General features: G+C 44.7%; 2 protein-coding genes across 8 annotated transcripts in view; one reads left to right on the top strand and one right to left on the bottom strand.

Moving 5' to 3' along the window:
- cdk10 (cyclin-dependent kinase 10) overlaps nt 1-9003 on the top strand; it is a 79267-nt gene extending 70264 nt beyond the window's left edge. For all 7 annotated transcript variants that reach the window (XM_037253684.1, XM_037253687.1, XM_037253685.1 and 4 more), the window contains 2 exons: nt 8441-8493; nt 8578-9003. In XM_037253684.1, coding sequence (XP_037109579.1) covers nt 8441-8493; nt 8578-8672 — 148 coding nt within the window. In that variant the 3' untranslated portion in view covers nt 8673-9003. The remainder of the gene's footprint in view (nt 1-8440; nt 8494-8577) is intronic.
- The window catches only part of exoc3l1 (exocyst complex component 3-like 1), a 490744-nt gene that overhangs the window by 1749 nt on the left and 472323 nt on the right, over nt 1-16672 (bottom strand). The gene's annotated exons all lie outside the window — the stretch shown is intronic.

Raw genomic sequence — 16672 nt, 5'->3', positions numbered from 1 at the left:
TTCAGATATGTCACCGTGTTGCCGTTTTGATTTCTTTATTAGTAATTTCTTTATTAGTACTTTATTTAGATGTATTCTTTCACTGATTCTTCAAGATTCAAGAGTTTTTATTCGCCATGTTTGAGCGTGCCAAACAAGGAATTTGACTTTGGTAAATCACAGCCTCTGTTCAACATTTAGGTGACTAACAACACTCAGGACATGTGAAAAATGGCAAATATTCTCAAACATCCCCTGATCTTAAACTCCCAAGAGGGCAAGGAAAAACTCTAAACTCCGGCTAGGGGAAATGAGAAACCTTGAGAAGAGACCACAGATGGGAGGGTCCCTCTTCAAGGATGACATAGTACAAACAGTGTAGACAATTCAAAAAAGGCGTGGAGAGTAGGATGTTATTGCACAGTAATGACTCTGAGACTCTTAAGAGTGGTGTGAGTTCATCAGAGCAACAGCCTGGGGGAAGAAGCTGTCTCTGTGTCTGCTGGTTTTGGCGTACAGAGCTCTATAACGCCGTCCGGAGGGGAGTACCGTAATTTCCGGACTAAAAACCGCACCGGACTATAAGCCGCACCAGCTAAAATCCGGGGATATTTTAGTTTTTTTCTTATATAAGCCGCACCGGACTATAAGCCGCACGTGCACACGAGTTTTTTTACAAAGAAAGACAGTACACAGAAAGCCTTTTTAAAGTTTTAATAACATACTTTAACATGTCTTTCTAAACATTGCCTGTGACGCAGCAGTAGTACCGCAGCAACACGGAAGTGTGCACGCGAGTTATTAACAAAGAAAGACTGGACACAGAAAGCTTTTTTAAAGTTTTAATAACATAGCTTAACATTTCTTTCCAAACACTGCCTGTGACGCGGCAGTAATACCGCAGCAACACAGCACTAATAGGGTTTGATTAAATAAAACATACCGGTAAAAGTCACTGAGACGCGGCGGTAACACAGCAGCAACACGGTAGCACAGCACTAACAGGGCTGATTAAAAAAGCATACAAGTAAAAGTAAAAAAAAGAGCTTCATCATCTTCATCTTCCTCCTGTGCATTGAAACCTTCGAAGTCTTCCGATTGGAATAGCGTTAGTTATCCTTTGCCACACACTTTCTCAGTATCTCTTTCGTCGTCGGTTTTATGCATTTCTTCTAGCATTTTCCATGATGAGGGTCTGTTCATGCTAATTTTATTCATGCACGAAGCGCTAAATTACATTAAACTAGCGAGCGACACGTATAGCTCCAGAGTAGACGGGACCACGAAATAAAGAAAAGGGTGATGCAACACTGTCATCAACATCGACTGCCTTTAGCTTAAAAGCGGCATCATATGCATTTCTTTTGTCCCCCATAATGACGGTTTGTGTATAAAAGCTTCCTTTCAGTATTGTCCGTCTTGATCTCGTTCTGTCTCATCTTTGTGTAAATTTTACGGCACTATTTGCCTGGCGGATGGACATGCGATCAACACACCACTTTTCTCCCCAGTGACCATGTCATATATCCCTCCGCCCAGCAAAGCGGTGCCGCACAACAGCGGTCCACAGCCTTTTTACGAGTGTATAAAAGTGATCGTCATCACAAAAATCACGGAAATAATCATATATAAGCCCCCCATAATGATGGTTTGTGTATAAAAGCTTCCTTTCAGTAATGTCCGTCTTGATCTCGTTCTGTCTCATCTTTGTGTAAATTTTACGGCACTATTTGCCTGGCGGATGGACATGCGATCAACACACCACTTTTCTCCCCAGTGACCATGTCATATCCCTCCGCCCAGCAAAGCGGTGCTGCACAACAGCAGTCCACAGCCTTTTTACGAGTGTATAAAAGTGATCAAGTCGTCACAAAAATCACGGAAAAAATCATATATAAGCCCCCCATAATGACGGTTTGTGTATAAAAGCTTCCTTTCAATATTGTCCGTCTTGATCTCGTTCTGTCTCATCTTTGTGTAAATTTTACGGCACTATTTGCCTGGCGGATGGACATGCGATCAACACACCACTTTTCTCCCCAGTGGCCGTGTCATACATCCCTCCGCCCAGCAAAGCGGTGCCGCACAACAGCGGTCCACAGCCTTTTTACGAGTGTATAAAAGTGATCAAGTCATCACAAAAATCACGGAAAAAATCCTATATAAGCCGCACCGGACTATAAGCCGCAGGGTTCCAAATTTGAGAAGAAAATCGCGGCTTATAGTCCGAAATTTACGGTAGTTCAAACAGACTGCAACCTGGGTGAGTCTGTAGAGATGTTACTTGCACGTTTCCTGGTCCTGGACAGGTACAAGTCTTGGATAGATGGGAGGTTGATTCCAATTATCTTTTCTGCAGTCCTGATTGTCTGTTTCAGTCTGTGCTTGTCTTGTTTGGAGGCCGATCCAAACCAGACAGAGATGGAGGTGCAGAGGACAGACTGGATGTGGTTCCCAGGAACTTGAAGGTGTCTGTGGAGAGAATAGTATTACTGCGGATAGTGAGGGGTGAAAGTGGTGAAGGGTCTCGCCTGAAGTTCACTGTCATCTCCACGGTCTTGAGCGGGTTCAGCTCCAGGTGGTTTTGGCTGCACCAGTGGACCAGCCGCTCCACCTCCTGTCTGTACGCAGTCTCATCACCGTCCTGGATCAGTCCGATGAGAGTGGTGTCGTCTGCATACTTCAGGAGCTTCACAGGAGAGTCACCTGAGGAGAAATCGTTGGTGTAGAGAGAGAAGAGCAGTGGGGAGAGGACGCACCCCTGAGGGGCTCCAGTATTGGTGGTCCGGGTGTCAGATGTGATGCTCCCCAGCCTCACACGCTGTCTCCTGTTGGTCAGGAAGCTGGTGATCCACTGACAGGTGGAGGCAGGTACCGCGAGCTGGATGAGCTTCTGTTGGAGGATGTCAGGAGCGATGGTGTTGAACGCCGAGCTGAAGTCCACAAACAGGATCCTGGCGTATGTTCCTGGGGTGTCCAGGTGGTGCAGGATGTAGTGCAGTCCCATGTTGACCGCATCATCCACTGACCTGTTTGCCCGGTAGGCAAACTGGAGGGGGTCAAGCAGGGGGCCCGTGACATCCTTCAGGTGGTTCAGCACTAACCTCTCGAAAGATTTCATGACCACAGATGTCAGTGCGACAGGTCTATAGTCATTCAAACCTGTGATGGCGGGCTTCTTGGCCACTGGAACGATGGTGGAGCTCTTGAAGCACGAGGGCACCTCACACAGCTCCAGGGAACGGGATTGATGTATTTGGTCAGAATGTTTGCCGTGTGATAGGATTTCGCCTCATCTTTTATAAATCTGACCTGCAGGCGCTGAAGTGATGGAAACTGTTATTCATAATACAGTGCCTTGCGAAAGTATTCGGCCCCCTTGAACCTTTCAACATTTCGCGACATTTCAGGCTTCAAACATAAAGATATAAAAGTTTAATTTTTTGTCAAGAATCAACAACAAGTGGGACACAATCGTGAAGTGGAACAAAATTTATTGGATAATTTAATGTTTTTTAACAAATAAAAAACTGAAAAGTGGGGCGTGCAATATTATTCGGCCCCCTTTGTAGCGCCACCTTTTGCTGCAATTACAGCTGCAAGTCGCTTGGGGTATGTCTCTATCAGTTTTGCACATCGAGAGACTGGAATTCTTGCCCATTCTTCCTTGCAAAACAGCTCGAGCTCAGTGAGGTTGGATGGAGAGCGTTTGTGAACAGCAGTCTTCAGCTCTTTCCACAGATTCTCGATTGGATTCAGGTCTGGACTTTGACTTGGCCATTCTAACACCTGGATACGTCTATTTGTGAACCATTCCATTGTAGATTTGGTTTTATGTTTTGGATCATTGTCCTGTTGGAAGATAAATCTCCGTCCCAGTCTCAGGTCTTTTGCAGACTCCAACAGGTTTTCTTCCAGAATGGTCCTGTATTTGGCTCCATCCATCTTCCCATCAATTTTAGCCATCTTCCCTGTCCCTGCTGTTTGACAGTGGGGATGGTGTGTTCAGGGTGATGAGCTGTGTTGCTTTTATGCCAAACATATCGTTTTGCATTGTGGCCAAAAAGTTCGATTTTGGTTTCATCTGACCAGAGCACCTTCTTCCACATGTTTGGTGTGTCTCCCAGGTGGCTTGTGGCAAACTTTAAACGAGACTTTTTATGGATATCTTTGAGAAATAGCTTTCTTCTTGCCACTCTTCCATAAAGGCCAGATTTGTGCAGTGCACGACTGATTGTTGTCCTATGGACAGACTCTCCCACCTCAGCTGTAGTTATCTGCAGTTCATCCAGAGTGATCATGGGCCTCTTGGCTGCATCTCTGATCAGTCTTCTCCTTGTTTGAGAGGAAAGTTTGGAGGGACGGCCGGGTCTTGGTAGATTTGCAGTGGTCTGATACTCCTTCCATTTCAATATAATTGCTTGCAGTGCTCCTTGAGATGTTTAAAGCTTGGGAAATCTTTTTGTATCCAAATCCGGCTTTAAACTTCTCCACAACAGTATCTCGGACCTGCCTGGTGTGTTCCTTTGTCTTCATGGTTCTCTCTGCGCTTTAAACAGAACCCTGAGACTATCAAAGAGCAGGTGCATTTATACGGAGACTTGATTACACACAGGTGCATTCTATTTATCATCATCAGTCATTTAGGACAACATTGGATCATTCAAAGATCCTCACTGAACTTCTGGAGTGAGTTTGCTGCACTGAAAGTAAAGGGGCCGAATAATATTGCACGCCCCACTTTTCAGTTTTTTATTTGTTAAAAAAGTTTAAATTATCCAATAAATTTCGTTCCACTTCACGATTGTGTCCCACTTGTTGATTCTTGACAAAAAATTTAAATTTTATATCTTTATGTTTGAAGCCTGAAATGTGGCGAAATGTTGAAAGGTTCAAGGGGGCCGAATACTTTCGCAAGGCACTGTAACTGTTGTATTTAATGAGAATCACTGATAGTAGTTTTTTGGTGATTTTTTTTTTAATGCTGTTAATAAATGCATTTGTTTCCAAAAAGCTTTTTTTGAATATCCATGCTTTACTTCCCTACTAAAGGCCAAAATCTTTTATGCAATGACCTTTATATGTTGTTTATATTACGTCACACAAACACTACATCCATCTGCTCCTGGCTCAGCCCCCCGGTCAAAATTTAGAACTCAATTCGGCCTGCAAGTCAAAAGGTTTGCCCACCCCTGTAACATTCTTCCATCAATTTCCTCAAACATAATATAACCTTTTGAGTAAGCATAAAATGGCCAATGCATACTTGTGTTTTTGTCCAAATTAGCCTTTTGAAATTAGTTTCCACTATTTCTTCTTCAAACTTCTCAACTTGTTCTGTGCACCCAAATCCTACTCGTCTACTTAAGGATACTCTACTGCTTGCTTTTCCAAACAACTTTTTCAAGGCCAGGCAGTTACAATGGAACGGTTCCTCAAAACCTCTTCCAACCTTCTTTTACAATTTGTCCATAAAGTCTGGGTAATATAGGTCAGAAAAAGATGGCCCTGTCTAAAGAAGAATGAACCAATTTGGTGCGCTTAAGTGTGCGAGATTGCAAAATGCGGAAGAATTTGACTTATCAGCAAACTATTTGTTTTACTGCCGTCAGGAAATTGGTAGTAGTTTAAAGAAGCAAAGCCCATTCTGGACGACCAAAGACCAGATGAAACGAAAGCGGTTGTCTTAGCCAAAGAACATATTATTTATCACCATCAAAATTCAATTAAATTGTTCTTAAAAGATTAATTAGTTTTTTACCATGTACCTAAATGACACATCCTCACTGTATTGAGAGTATGTAGAGCGTTGTTGCCGGTGAGAGTGAAATGGGAGTGTTGACAAAACTGAAACACTGGCCCGCGCTACTTTTTAGTCAGGGTTTCATTTTACAAGACATTGAAGCGAGTAGTTAACATGCATGCATGGTTGACAAACAATACCGGGTTTTGTTTTGCTTCTGCTGATGTTGTATGTTGGAGAACATGCAAGTAATAGTGGGGAAGCATCAATGCGAGATTTAGCTACCACATCTGTCTGACGTGTGATGCACATGTAAAATAAAAATATTGGTTGATTTTGATTCCTCTGAAGAAAATGTTGTCTGCCGAGGGCTGAGGGATGGACAAAACTTTTTTTAGAGTTGATGCTCCTTCTAAAAGCGCAAACGCTCCATCCATGAGTTCTTATCAAGCAGTAAAGGGGCTAATTGAGCAGCAACCTGCTCGTGTATTAGCCGACCCATTAGCTTTACACAAGGCTGATGCTTGGGGTTGGCTTTGTGCCCTCAGATGCTGACCAGCAACCAATTGCACGACTTGGCTTGCTGCAAAGCTAAAAGTCAAATGTGAAACCTGGCAAAACAGCACACAACCACCATAATTGCAGTGTTGACACACCAAATTGAGCCTCTCAAAATAATAATTAGCATAGTAAATAGCGTAATTACTGCGAAAATACACGCCTTACGTGACTCAAGCACCAGTCCGTCTAACCATGACAAACCCAAGCATCAAAAGACCCCAGCAAGTCCTCCTCACAAGGCCCAGCCCCCAGCTGACAATGCAGATTGTGAGCAAAGGGCGGTGGGACAAAACCTCCTTAAAATGCTCCAGGATTTGGCAAAAGACAAGGCAGACCAAATGGAATCCCAATGTCACAACCTCATTATACAGGCATCCGACGGCAAAAATTCAACACACTACAAGTCCATTCTAGTACTCCAGGACTTGTCGTTCCGTCCTCAACGTTGCTCTGCGAACATTCAGGCATTAGCCTTAACCAACAACCATTTGTTGGTTAAGGCTGGCTTAACCACTGACTATCTGGATTCTCGTGGACCAATTCAGGATGGGGGAACTGCAGCTCAACCTCCTCGAAGACACTGCCAGGACAATTGAGGGCTCCTCCGGCAGCTCTTCGCTTTGACTTGGACATCCACTTTTTCATTGATTTTCATATTATGTATTATTTGTGCCCTCTCTGCATCCATTGCAGCCTGGTGATCCTGAAAGGGGGATCCTTCATTCTGTGGTCCCTTCTCAAGGTTTCTCATTTTCCCCTAGTAGAGTTTTTTTGAGTTTTTCCTTGCCCTTTTGGGAGATTAAGATCAGGGGATGCTTTGAGAATAATTGTCAATTTTTGTCTATGTAAGGTTTGCTTTGAGACTGCTTGTGATTTAGGTATATACAAATAAACTTGACTTGACTTCACCATTTCAACATTTTGGTCCTTGTGAAGGACCAATTCAATGAGTCCACCCGGTCCACTTGTCTCCTGTGGAAGTGGTCCCTCTGCTCAGCACCTGCTGGATCTCTTCGCACCCAATTGATCAACGCAAAATCTGGGCACAGGTGGAGCGACCCCGGCCACTCGCACCACAACCTAAATTAACTGCCTCCTGCTATGGTCTTGGCTTGTCAGGTGCATCAGATGACTTTGCGCTGACAGCACATGACCTCCATCATGTTAAATACCTGTCAGAAGTGGGGACTGAGCTTGCTGTAATGGGTGTGTTCACAACAGGTCACTGTCAGGACACCTGACCTTCCATCTGGCAAGTGGAGCTTCTCGTTCGGGTCGTGCAGTAATTCAGGCATTCCTCCTGTTGATTCCTCCCGTCACTATTATTTCTCAACGCTCATTTTGAGTGACCTCCTATTTACTATGCTACACGGGTAAAAATATTTTTGGGGTGGAATCAAAGGGCCAACTCACTTTACCCTGGTAAATTGAAAAGTTACTCAAAAGGTTACTGCAGTGGTAAAGGGGTTATTGTTTTTAGAAAGAGCGATGGTACCTTACCTGTTAAGTTGACGGCTGTCCAACCTCACCTAAAAAGTTGGTCAAGTGTTGACTTGTATCTCAAAAAACTAAAGAAAAATCTCAAGGCACCACTGCACAACTTAAAAACACAGCTACATTTCTTGCCCTTTCACTGCTCGTAGGTGCTGTTGTTGCCAGAAGTGCGACCCAACAATGGCAACACAAGTACAATAAATACAGTGCATCTTGCTTCTATATCCTGGCTACAGTCTCTGCCCTTTCCCTGTCATTTGTATCTCACCCCAACAGGTCAAGACAAATTGCCACCCCACACTAATTTTATCAGAGGTTTGTACCTCGCCCCAACCGTATGCCCCCCCCCTCCCCCCGCCTCCATCGATATGTAAAATGCCTTGCAATAAGCTCTCGTGAAATCGCACTAGATAGTGTAAGGATTGATGTGAATATTTAGAAACACAACCCAACTAACACAAACCGCAGTACTGCAAAACACAAGGCAAACTTAACCACACATTCTGATCCAAACATTCCTGTCCGAATATTTAAGTCTAAAATTATTTTTATTGCACATTTTAAGCTTAATATTACATTGCAATCCATGTGACAACAGCCATTATGTCTGCTGTGGCAGTAGTTCATGTTCATATACTCCATGTACTGTGTGGTGTTTTCTAGAGCTATTGCCAAAGATTGTTTGGAGAGTTCCTACTTTAAGGAGAAACCGCTACGTGAGTCATCTCTCATATGTAACTATGGCTTTAAATCGTTCCTGTCTTCTAATCTTGTTTCTTTTCTTCTTCTGTGATGTGCAGCTTGTGAGCCTGACCTGATGCCGACCTTCCCTCACCATCGAAACAGACGTGCTGCTTATCAGCCAGAGAGCCACTCAAAACGCAGCAAAGTGTAACCAAGATTAAGACCTGAAACAGACAGCATGCAACTTTTATTCAACACGCAAATGGAGTGATTTGCTTACATTGCCTAGAATATTAAACTCACTGAAGAGTTTTGCATTCAATCAATAAAAATGCTTACTGCCAACTACGCACTGTACTGTACTGTACTGGACTGTACTGTAGTATATGCTACTCTGCTCTATGCTGGTGGCTTGGAACAGTGAAAGAAAATGAATGGAGATAAACAATAAAATAAACTAGAGCCGCGAGCAGCTATAAAGGGCCCTTGCAGCTCTTTGGGGCTTGTTGGCATACCAGTAATTGAAAAAAAAAAAAGTAAAACAAAAGTAAGGAATTTGAATTTTTTTTGAAAATGAAGTGTCATGTCTCGTCCCCAGTTTTGTGATGTGTATAGGTTGTCATCGTTTCTGTGTGTCTGTGTGCTCGCCCCTCCCTTCCTGTGTGCCCTTGATTAGTGTAATCACACTCACCTGCCTCTTGTTGCCTGTGTTGTATTTAAGTTCTGTTTATGTGCCACTCGATGTCGGAGCATTGTCCACAATGTCACTGCCACGAGGTTGTTTGGTTCCTGTCTTTTGTTTCACGTCCTGTTAGTTTTGATGTTAAGTCACGTCGGGTTGCCGAGTCTGTCTTTTGAGTTTGCTGCAATAAACCCTGGTCCAAGCTGCACTTGGTCACCCTGCTCCATTCCGCACTCCAACCGTGACAGAATGCTCCGACCACTACAGCGACCAGCGCTTGGACCTCCCTCTACCATCAGCTCCCACTGCGACGCCCGATCCACGTCCATCGTCCGAGCAGGTTCCAGCGCGATCGGCTCCGCTGTCGCCATCGGACTTCGCTGCCGCGACGCCGGACACGCGGCCGCCATCGGAGTTCCTCCCGGCGCCATCGGCTGCGAGAGTCATCGGACTTCGCTGCCGCGACGCCGGACACGCGGCCGCCATCGGAGTGCCTCCCGGCGCCATCGGCTGCGAGAGTCATCGGACTCCGCGGCCGCGACGCCGGACACGCGGCCGCCATCGGAGTGCTTCTGGCGACAGCAGCTTCGCGGCCGCGATCGTACTCCACTGCCGCGATGCCAGACTCGCGGCCGCCATCGGAGTGCCTCCCGGCGTCACCAGACTCGCGGTCGCCATCGGGCTCCACCCCAGCGTCGCAGGGCCCTTTGACGTCGCCCGACTCCAAGCCAGCTGCGCCGGACCCGCAATCGTCCCTGGCCCCACTCCCACTGCTGCGGCGTGTGGTGGCTCTTGCTGCTGCCACGGCTCCGCCTTACGAATGCCGCTGATCGCGGTCCGGACTTTCGAGTGCCGCTGATTGCGGCGAGGACTTTTTTTTTTAGCCGCCCGAGTGCGGGTTTGTGTGAGTAACCGCCCGAGTGCGGGTTTGTGTGTGTAGCCGTCCGAATGCGGTTTTGTGTGGGTAGCCGCCCGAGCGCGGTTCTGTCCCTGAGTTGCCGCCGTTTGCGGTTCTGTCCCTGAGTTGCCGCCGTTTGCGGTTCTGTCGCCGCCCGAGTGCGGTTCTGTTCCCCAAGTTGCTGCCGTTTGTGCGTCAGGCCCCCAGTGTGTGCCGCGATTGTGGCCCTGGGCCCCTGACCGCCGCTGCGTGCAGTCCCGTTCCCCAAGTTGCTGCCGATTGCGCGTCAGGCCCCTAGTGTGTGCCGGATTCGTTCCCAGTGAGGGTTGGACTCCATCAAGGCTGCACTTTGTCACCGATTCTGTTCATAATTTTTATGGACAGAATTTCTTCTTAAAGAGGGGAACCACCACCCCAGTCTGCCAATCCAGAGGCACTGTCCCCGATGTCCACGCAATGTTGTAGAGGCGTGTCAGCCATGACAGCTCCACAACATCCAGAGCCTATAAGAACTCCGTGCGGGTCTCATCCACCCCTGGGGCCTAGCCCCCGAGGAGTTTTTTAACTACCTCAGTGACTTCGACCCCAGAGATTGGAAAGTCCGCCTCAGTCTCCAGGCCCTGCTTCCACAATGGAAGGCGTGTCGGTGGAATTGAGGAGGTCTTCGAAGTATTCTCCCCACCGACTCACGACGTCCCGAGTCGAGGTCAGCAGCACGCCATCTCCACTGTAAACAGTGTTGACGGTGCACTGCTTCCCCCTCCTGAGACGCCGGATGGTGGACCAGAATTTCCTCGAAGCCGTCCGGAAGTCATTCTCCATGGCGTCGCCAAACTCCTCCCACGCCCGAGTTTTTGCCTCAGCAACCGCCGAAGCCCCGTTCCGCTTGGCCATCGGTCAGTTGCCTCCGGAGTCCCACTGGGCAAAACGGCCGATAGGACTCCTTCTTCAGCTTGACGGCATCCCTTACCGCCGGTGTCCACTAGCGGGTTCGGGGATTGCCGCCACGACAGGCACCAACGAAATGAAAGTTTTTTTGAACGGTTGAACGATATACAATACAAACATTGCACAATAACGCAAACTTTATATACAATACGACATACAATACACACATTTCACAATAACACGACGTTATTGTGCTTATTTACATATCCCCCGCCCACGAATCCGTCAAATTCTTCCTCTTCCGTGTCCGAATTGAAGTTTTTTTGAACGGTTGAATGATATACTATACAAACATTGCACAAGAACACGACATTATTCAAACAATGTACATATTTACATATCCCCATCCACGAATCCGTCGAATTCTTCCTCTTCCGTGTCCGAATCGAAGTTTTTGTGAACAGTTGAACGATATACAACACAAACATTGCATAATAACATGTTGCTTAAACGTGAATGTGCATATTACCATATCCCCGTCAACAAATCCGTTGAATTCTTCCTCTTCTGTGTCCAAATTGAAGGTTTTTTTGAACAGTTGAATGATATAGTAAATACAAACATTGCACAACTCGACAAATGTTAATGTACGTATTTACATATCCCCGTCCACGAATCAGTCGAATTCTTCCTCTTCTGTGTCCAAATTGAAGAGTTTTTTTCTGAACAGTTGAACGATATAAATACAAACATTGCACAATAACACAACATTGTTCAAATGTTAATGTAGTACATATTTACATATCCCCGTCCACAAATCCGTCGAATTCTTCCTCGAATTGAACAGTTGGGCGAGTGTCGCATTCATTATGCCCGGCCGGCTTTTCATTATCCGTGTCAGTGTCGCTGCTATTCCCTGGCAGTTCAGTTATTATTCTTGCCTTCGCGAAAGCTCGGACCACAGTTCAGACTGATACATCAGCCCAGGCATCCACAATCCATTGGCAGATAGTGGCATGCGTGTCATTTTGGCGTCTTTATACACACAAGTTGTGTAGGACTAGGAGTAAGGCAGTAAACACAGTGTTTAACGCTATTACTTCCTGACCACGGTTGCTGTGATGCTGAAAACAATGCAACCTAGTAATTTACTAGTCGTACTGAAACATTTTGGTAGAGCGCTGAGTACAACCAGTATGGATCAACAAATTCACCAATTGGTCCAAATATAAGGCTATAAGGCGCGCTGTGTTTTTGTGAGTAAATTAAAGGCTTTTGAGTGCGCCTTATAGTGCAGACAATACGGTAAATAATATTGTCACATGCTCCTACCTGGTGGTGCTTTTCCCTCGCAGGCGGCCGGATGCCGCACCTCCCGCGCTCCTCCTCAGTCACGTCCGCAGTGACTGTGTGAGCACACTGCTCACAGTCACGCCCTGCGCTATCAGTGCTCATATCGCTGTGACCTTTCTCTTGCTTTCATTGGTTTATGTAGGAGTTGATCTCAGTCAAGACTGCAAGGTCACACATCACACAGGCTAGTCGCCCCCTTGCAGGACGGCAGCCAAGAGTACTATAAGAATGTATTTAAACGTCGTTCTCCCGTCACACCTGGTCGGTTAGTCTCGCTTGCCGCTAATTATTTTCTCCATTAATTTCTTATAAAAACACGCCAAAAAGTGAAGCTGCAAAAGGTGAAGCGCAAATTGGTGAGGGATTACTGTAGATATGGTTAACTTGCTGGGAGAAAACCATCAAAGAATAGAACATTAATTTCCTGTTCCTAGTAGGTGGTGCTACTACTACAATGAAAAATAAGTTAATAAGTGTCATCAGGCCAAGCCTCTCATCAAATGTGTAAACATTTTGACAAGATGGGATCATGTAGGTTATGTTAAAGCAGCTTTCAAAGTCAAAGCTCGGCTAGGCCCTATCACACTTTGTGGCACCATAATAGGCACACCCTCACAAAATTCAACATAGAACACGATGCAGGTCTTCAAGCTGTTCTGACATATTTTCAGTTGGATCCATTGCCATCAAAAGTTGCGATTTCTGTAAATGTGCAAAAATGGGCCAAAATGGGCCAAAATGAGATATTCAAAAGTTTATAACTCCTTTCCTTTTCATTTTTCTATGGCTGCAATGGACATATCGTACATTTTGGTGTGCTAAGCCTGCCTGCAAATCTTTGTAGGTTTATGAAAAACGGATCAGGGCTAGTTTTTATTTTCCTCTCTCGGTGTCTCTAAAGGGCCATTTTGTTTCCATCATTTATGACAAAACCCTCACCAGCAGAGTGGAATCAGCAGGATAAGATCAACGATTCAATCACAGGTCTTGGGATCTTGCCTAGAAACTATGCCATGTCACTGAGATATCAAAATGGGGCAGAAGATGGCGATGAGGAGGAAGTGGTGGAGTTTTTAACAACAAAAACACAATACTGAATTTCAGAAATGTGGATTCATGCCGCCTGCTTCCCAAGAGAGGAGATACCGGAAGTTGAGTCGGTGAGAAGCGTGCTGTACTACTGACATTTACAAGCACAAAGCACAAAATTGTTCTACTGAAACAGGGAGAAAAATTGTAAGGGGACCAAATGTCTAGTATATTAACAAGAATTTTCACAAACAAAATGCAAACGTTGCATGGAAAGCTGAAGAAGGAAGGGAAAATTCAAGACACTTGGACAGCAAACTGCAAAATCTACGTATAACCAAACAGATCATCTCCATAGAATACCAAACCGGTGCAGATGAGCACACTGGAGGAATTGGAAATATTTGCAAATTGAGGTATGTTTAAGCCCTATGAAAATGATTCATGAGCCCAGCTCATCAATTGTCGTAAGATTTGATTTGGTTTCAAATTGTGTTAACACACATTTGGAACTAAATCACCAGCCAAGATCAAATAGCCCCAATAAAGACATTGATCCAAATTGACATGACTGCGTGAGTCGTTACCTTTCGTAGTGGAGGGGTTTGCGTGTCCTAATGCTCCTAAGAGTTTTTTGGGGCTTTATGTCCCTGGCAGGGTCACCCATGGCAAAAGGGTCCTCGGTGAGGCGCCAGATAAAGCACGGCTCATAGATGATTTGTTACTGGATTTCTGTGCCCGCCACGGATTGTCTATAAATAACACCATGTTCAAACATAAGTGTGTCCATATGTGCACGTGGCACCAGGACAGCCTAGGACACAGTTTGATTGTTGACGTCGCAGTCGTGTCATTGGATTTGCCGCTGTACGTTTTGGACACTCGGGCGAAGAGAAAAGCAGCGCTGTCAACTGATCTGGTGATGTGTTGGCTCCAATGGTGGGGGAAGATGCTTGTCCGACCTGGCAGACCCAAACGTATTGCTGGGAATATCTGGCAGAATTCCCTGTCAGAAAGAGCTTCAATTCCCACCTTCCGCAGAGCTTTTCCCACGTCCTGGAGGAGGCGGGGGACACGGAGTCTGAGTGGACAATGTCCGTGCCTCATGTTGCCTTGTGCTAAAGAGGACATGCCCTTGAAATGGCTGTTTCAATAAGGCAACGACCCCATACACGCTGGTAAACGAGCAAAATCTTTTACAACCAACAAAATTGTTTTGGCGTGGCCGGCCGAATCCCTGAACCTAAATCCAATCAAAACTTGTAGGGTACCATGAAAAAAGCTGCTTGTTAAGCAAAACCAAGAAATGTGAATGCTTTGTGGAATGTTGTTAATAATTTGGGAGTGGAATAACACCTGAAATGTGCCACAAGTTAGTTGACTTCATGCCTCACAGAGTAATTATTATAGCTAATATTCACAAATTCATAATGCGTACAGTACTTGCTCTTGATGTGGCAGCATATAAAAAAATGTCCAAACCCCTGAAATGTCAATTTCTATTAATGCACCTTAGTGGTAATGTTAACATGACCAGTCGCAAAAGTGGGCCTGACAGGAACAATTAATGATGACCCTTCACAGTGTTACACCTCCACATGAATACAACGATGCGCTCACATAAGCTATCTCTTCCACATAAACTTGTATCTTGGTCAAAGATAGATTCCTGGTACCATGAGGAACCAGTCTTCAACTTGCAGCAGCTGACAAAAGGCTAAATGAAGATGCAGCAAGTGCAGAGGATTAATGTCTTTGAGCCTTCGCCAAGAGAGAAGGGACTTGGACTCATTAACTAGAAAACTGTTTATTCTGTAGTAAATAATTGAGTGAAATGAAAGACTGCATGCTGTTGGATGCATTAATGAACAGTATTCATTAGAATTAGGAGCAGAATAAGCTTGACCAATCTCCTTGGACTTTAATCAAATATTTTTGGGAAATAAAGTCTCAGTGCTAAATCATCAACAAATGGACATTGTTTGTTGACTATGAGAAATTTTGTTTTACTTATTTTCATTGTTTAGGAATGCTGATATGAAGAGCTTGTCACATAAAACGTACAATTCTTGAGTAGTCCCCAATACTCAAGCACTGATACTGGTACTTGTGATACATAAAATTTCGCCCAAAAATCAATGACAATCTCAAAGAAATACCGTATTTTCCGGACTATAAAATGCAGTTTTTTTCGTAGTTTGACTCATACTCAGGAGCGACTTACATGTCAAATTATTAACACATTATTACTTGATCATTAACATATTACTAGTACAGGGTCCGTCAGAATGATCTGACACATTTGTAGGTTTAAAAAAGTGCAAATAAATTGAAGAAACAAAGATATTTTTTGCTTTTTGTTTTCTAAAAGTACATATGCCATTTTGTTTTGTTTCATTTAATTTTCATTTTGTTTTCGAATAATGTTATTTTATTTCGTTTCAGTTGCTAACATGAATTGGACCTGTGAGCATCGCGCTTACATTGTGGAAACGTTTATCAAGAACGAATCTGTAACTGCAACACAACGAGCGTTCAGTTTGCGCTTCAGACTTGGTAGACATGATCCCGAACCTGCTCGAAACACAATCTTGTCATGGGTTACTAACTTCAGAGCCAGTGGATCAGCACTGAAACGAAAATCAACCAGCCGACCTCGCACCGTCAGAATGCCAGAAAATGTGGCAGCGGTAAGACCAAAATAACATTCGAAAATGAAACGAAAATAAAATGAAACGAAACAAAACGGCATAATATGTACTTTTCGAAAATAAAAAAAAACTTTTTTGTTTCTTCAATTTATTTGAATTTTATTAAACCTACAAATGTGTCAGATCATTTTGCCGGACCCTGTATATCACCTCACATGTTATTTTCACTCTAAACCGCATAAGGGCGCTCTAGGCCTGTGGAATAATTGGAACTGCAACTGACGATGAGTCTGACGTCAGCGCCGCATCTACTTCCAGAGTCAGCCGAATTGTTCATAAGTGACACAGTGGACGAAGATTTCGACGGATTTAATGATTTGGAGTGACACGGATGGTTCAATAAACTTGTTATTTACGTATGTTATAGTTATTTTATGTATACAGTCAAACCTCGGTTTTCGAATGTCCCGGTTCTCGAACAAATCGGAATTCGAACGGAAAATTCGAGATTTTTTGCTTCGGTTGTCGAACAAAATTCGGAGGTCGAACCTCGCGAGATGAGCCAAAAGGACCCGAGAAAACCCGACCGCCCAGCCCGGATGCCGACTGACTCCATTCGTTGTTGTATTTTTGTTACTTTGAGGATTGTATTGACAATCATGCCTCCAAAGAAAGCAAGTGGGAGCAGTAAAGCCAGCCTAAAACACAAA

Source organism: Syngnathus acus, chromosome 6, assembly GCF_901709675.1.
Source record: "Syngnathus acus chromosome 6, fSynAcu1.2, whole genome shotgun sequence".
In the NCBI taxonomy this organism is placed as follows: domain Eukaryota; kingdom Metazoa; phylum Chordata; class Actinopteri; order Syngnathiformes; family Syngnathidae; genus Syngnathus; species Syngnathus acus.
This window is presented reverse-complemented; position numbering and strand designations above follow the sequence as displayed.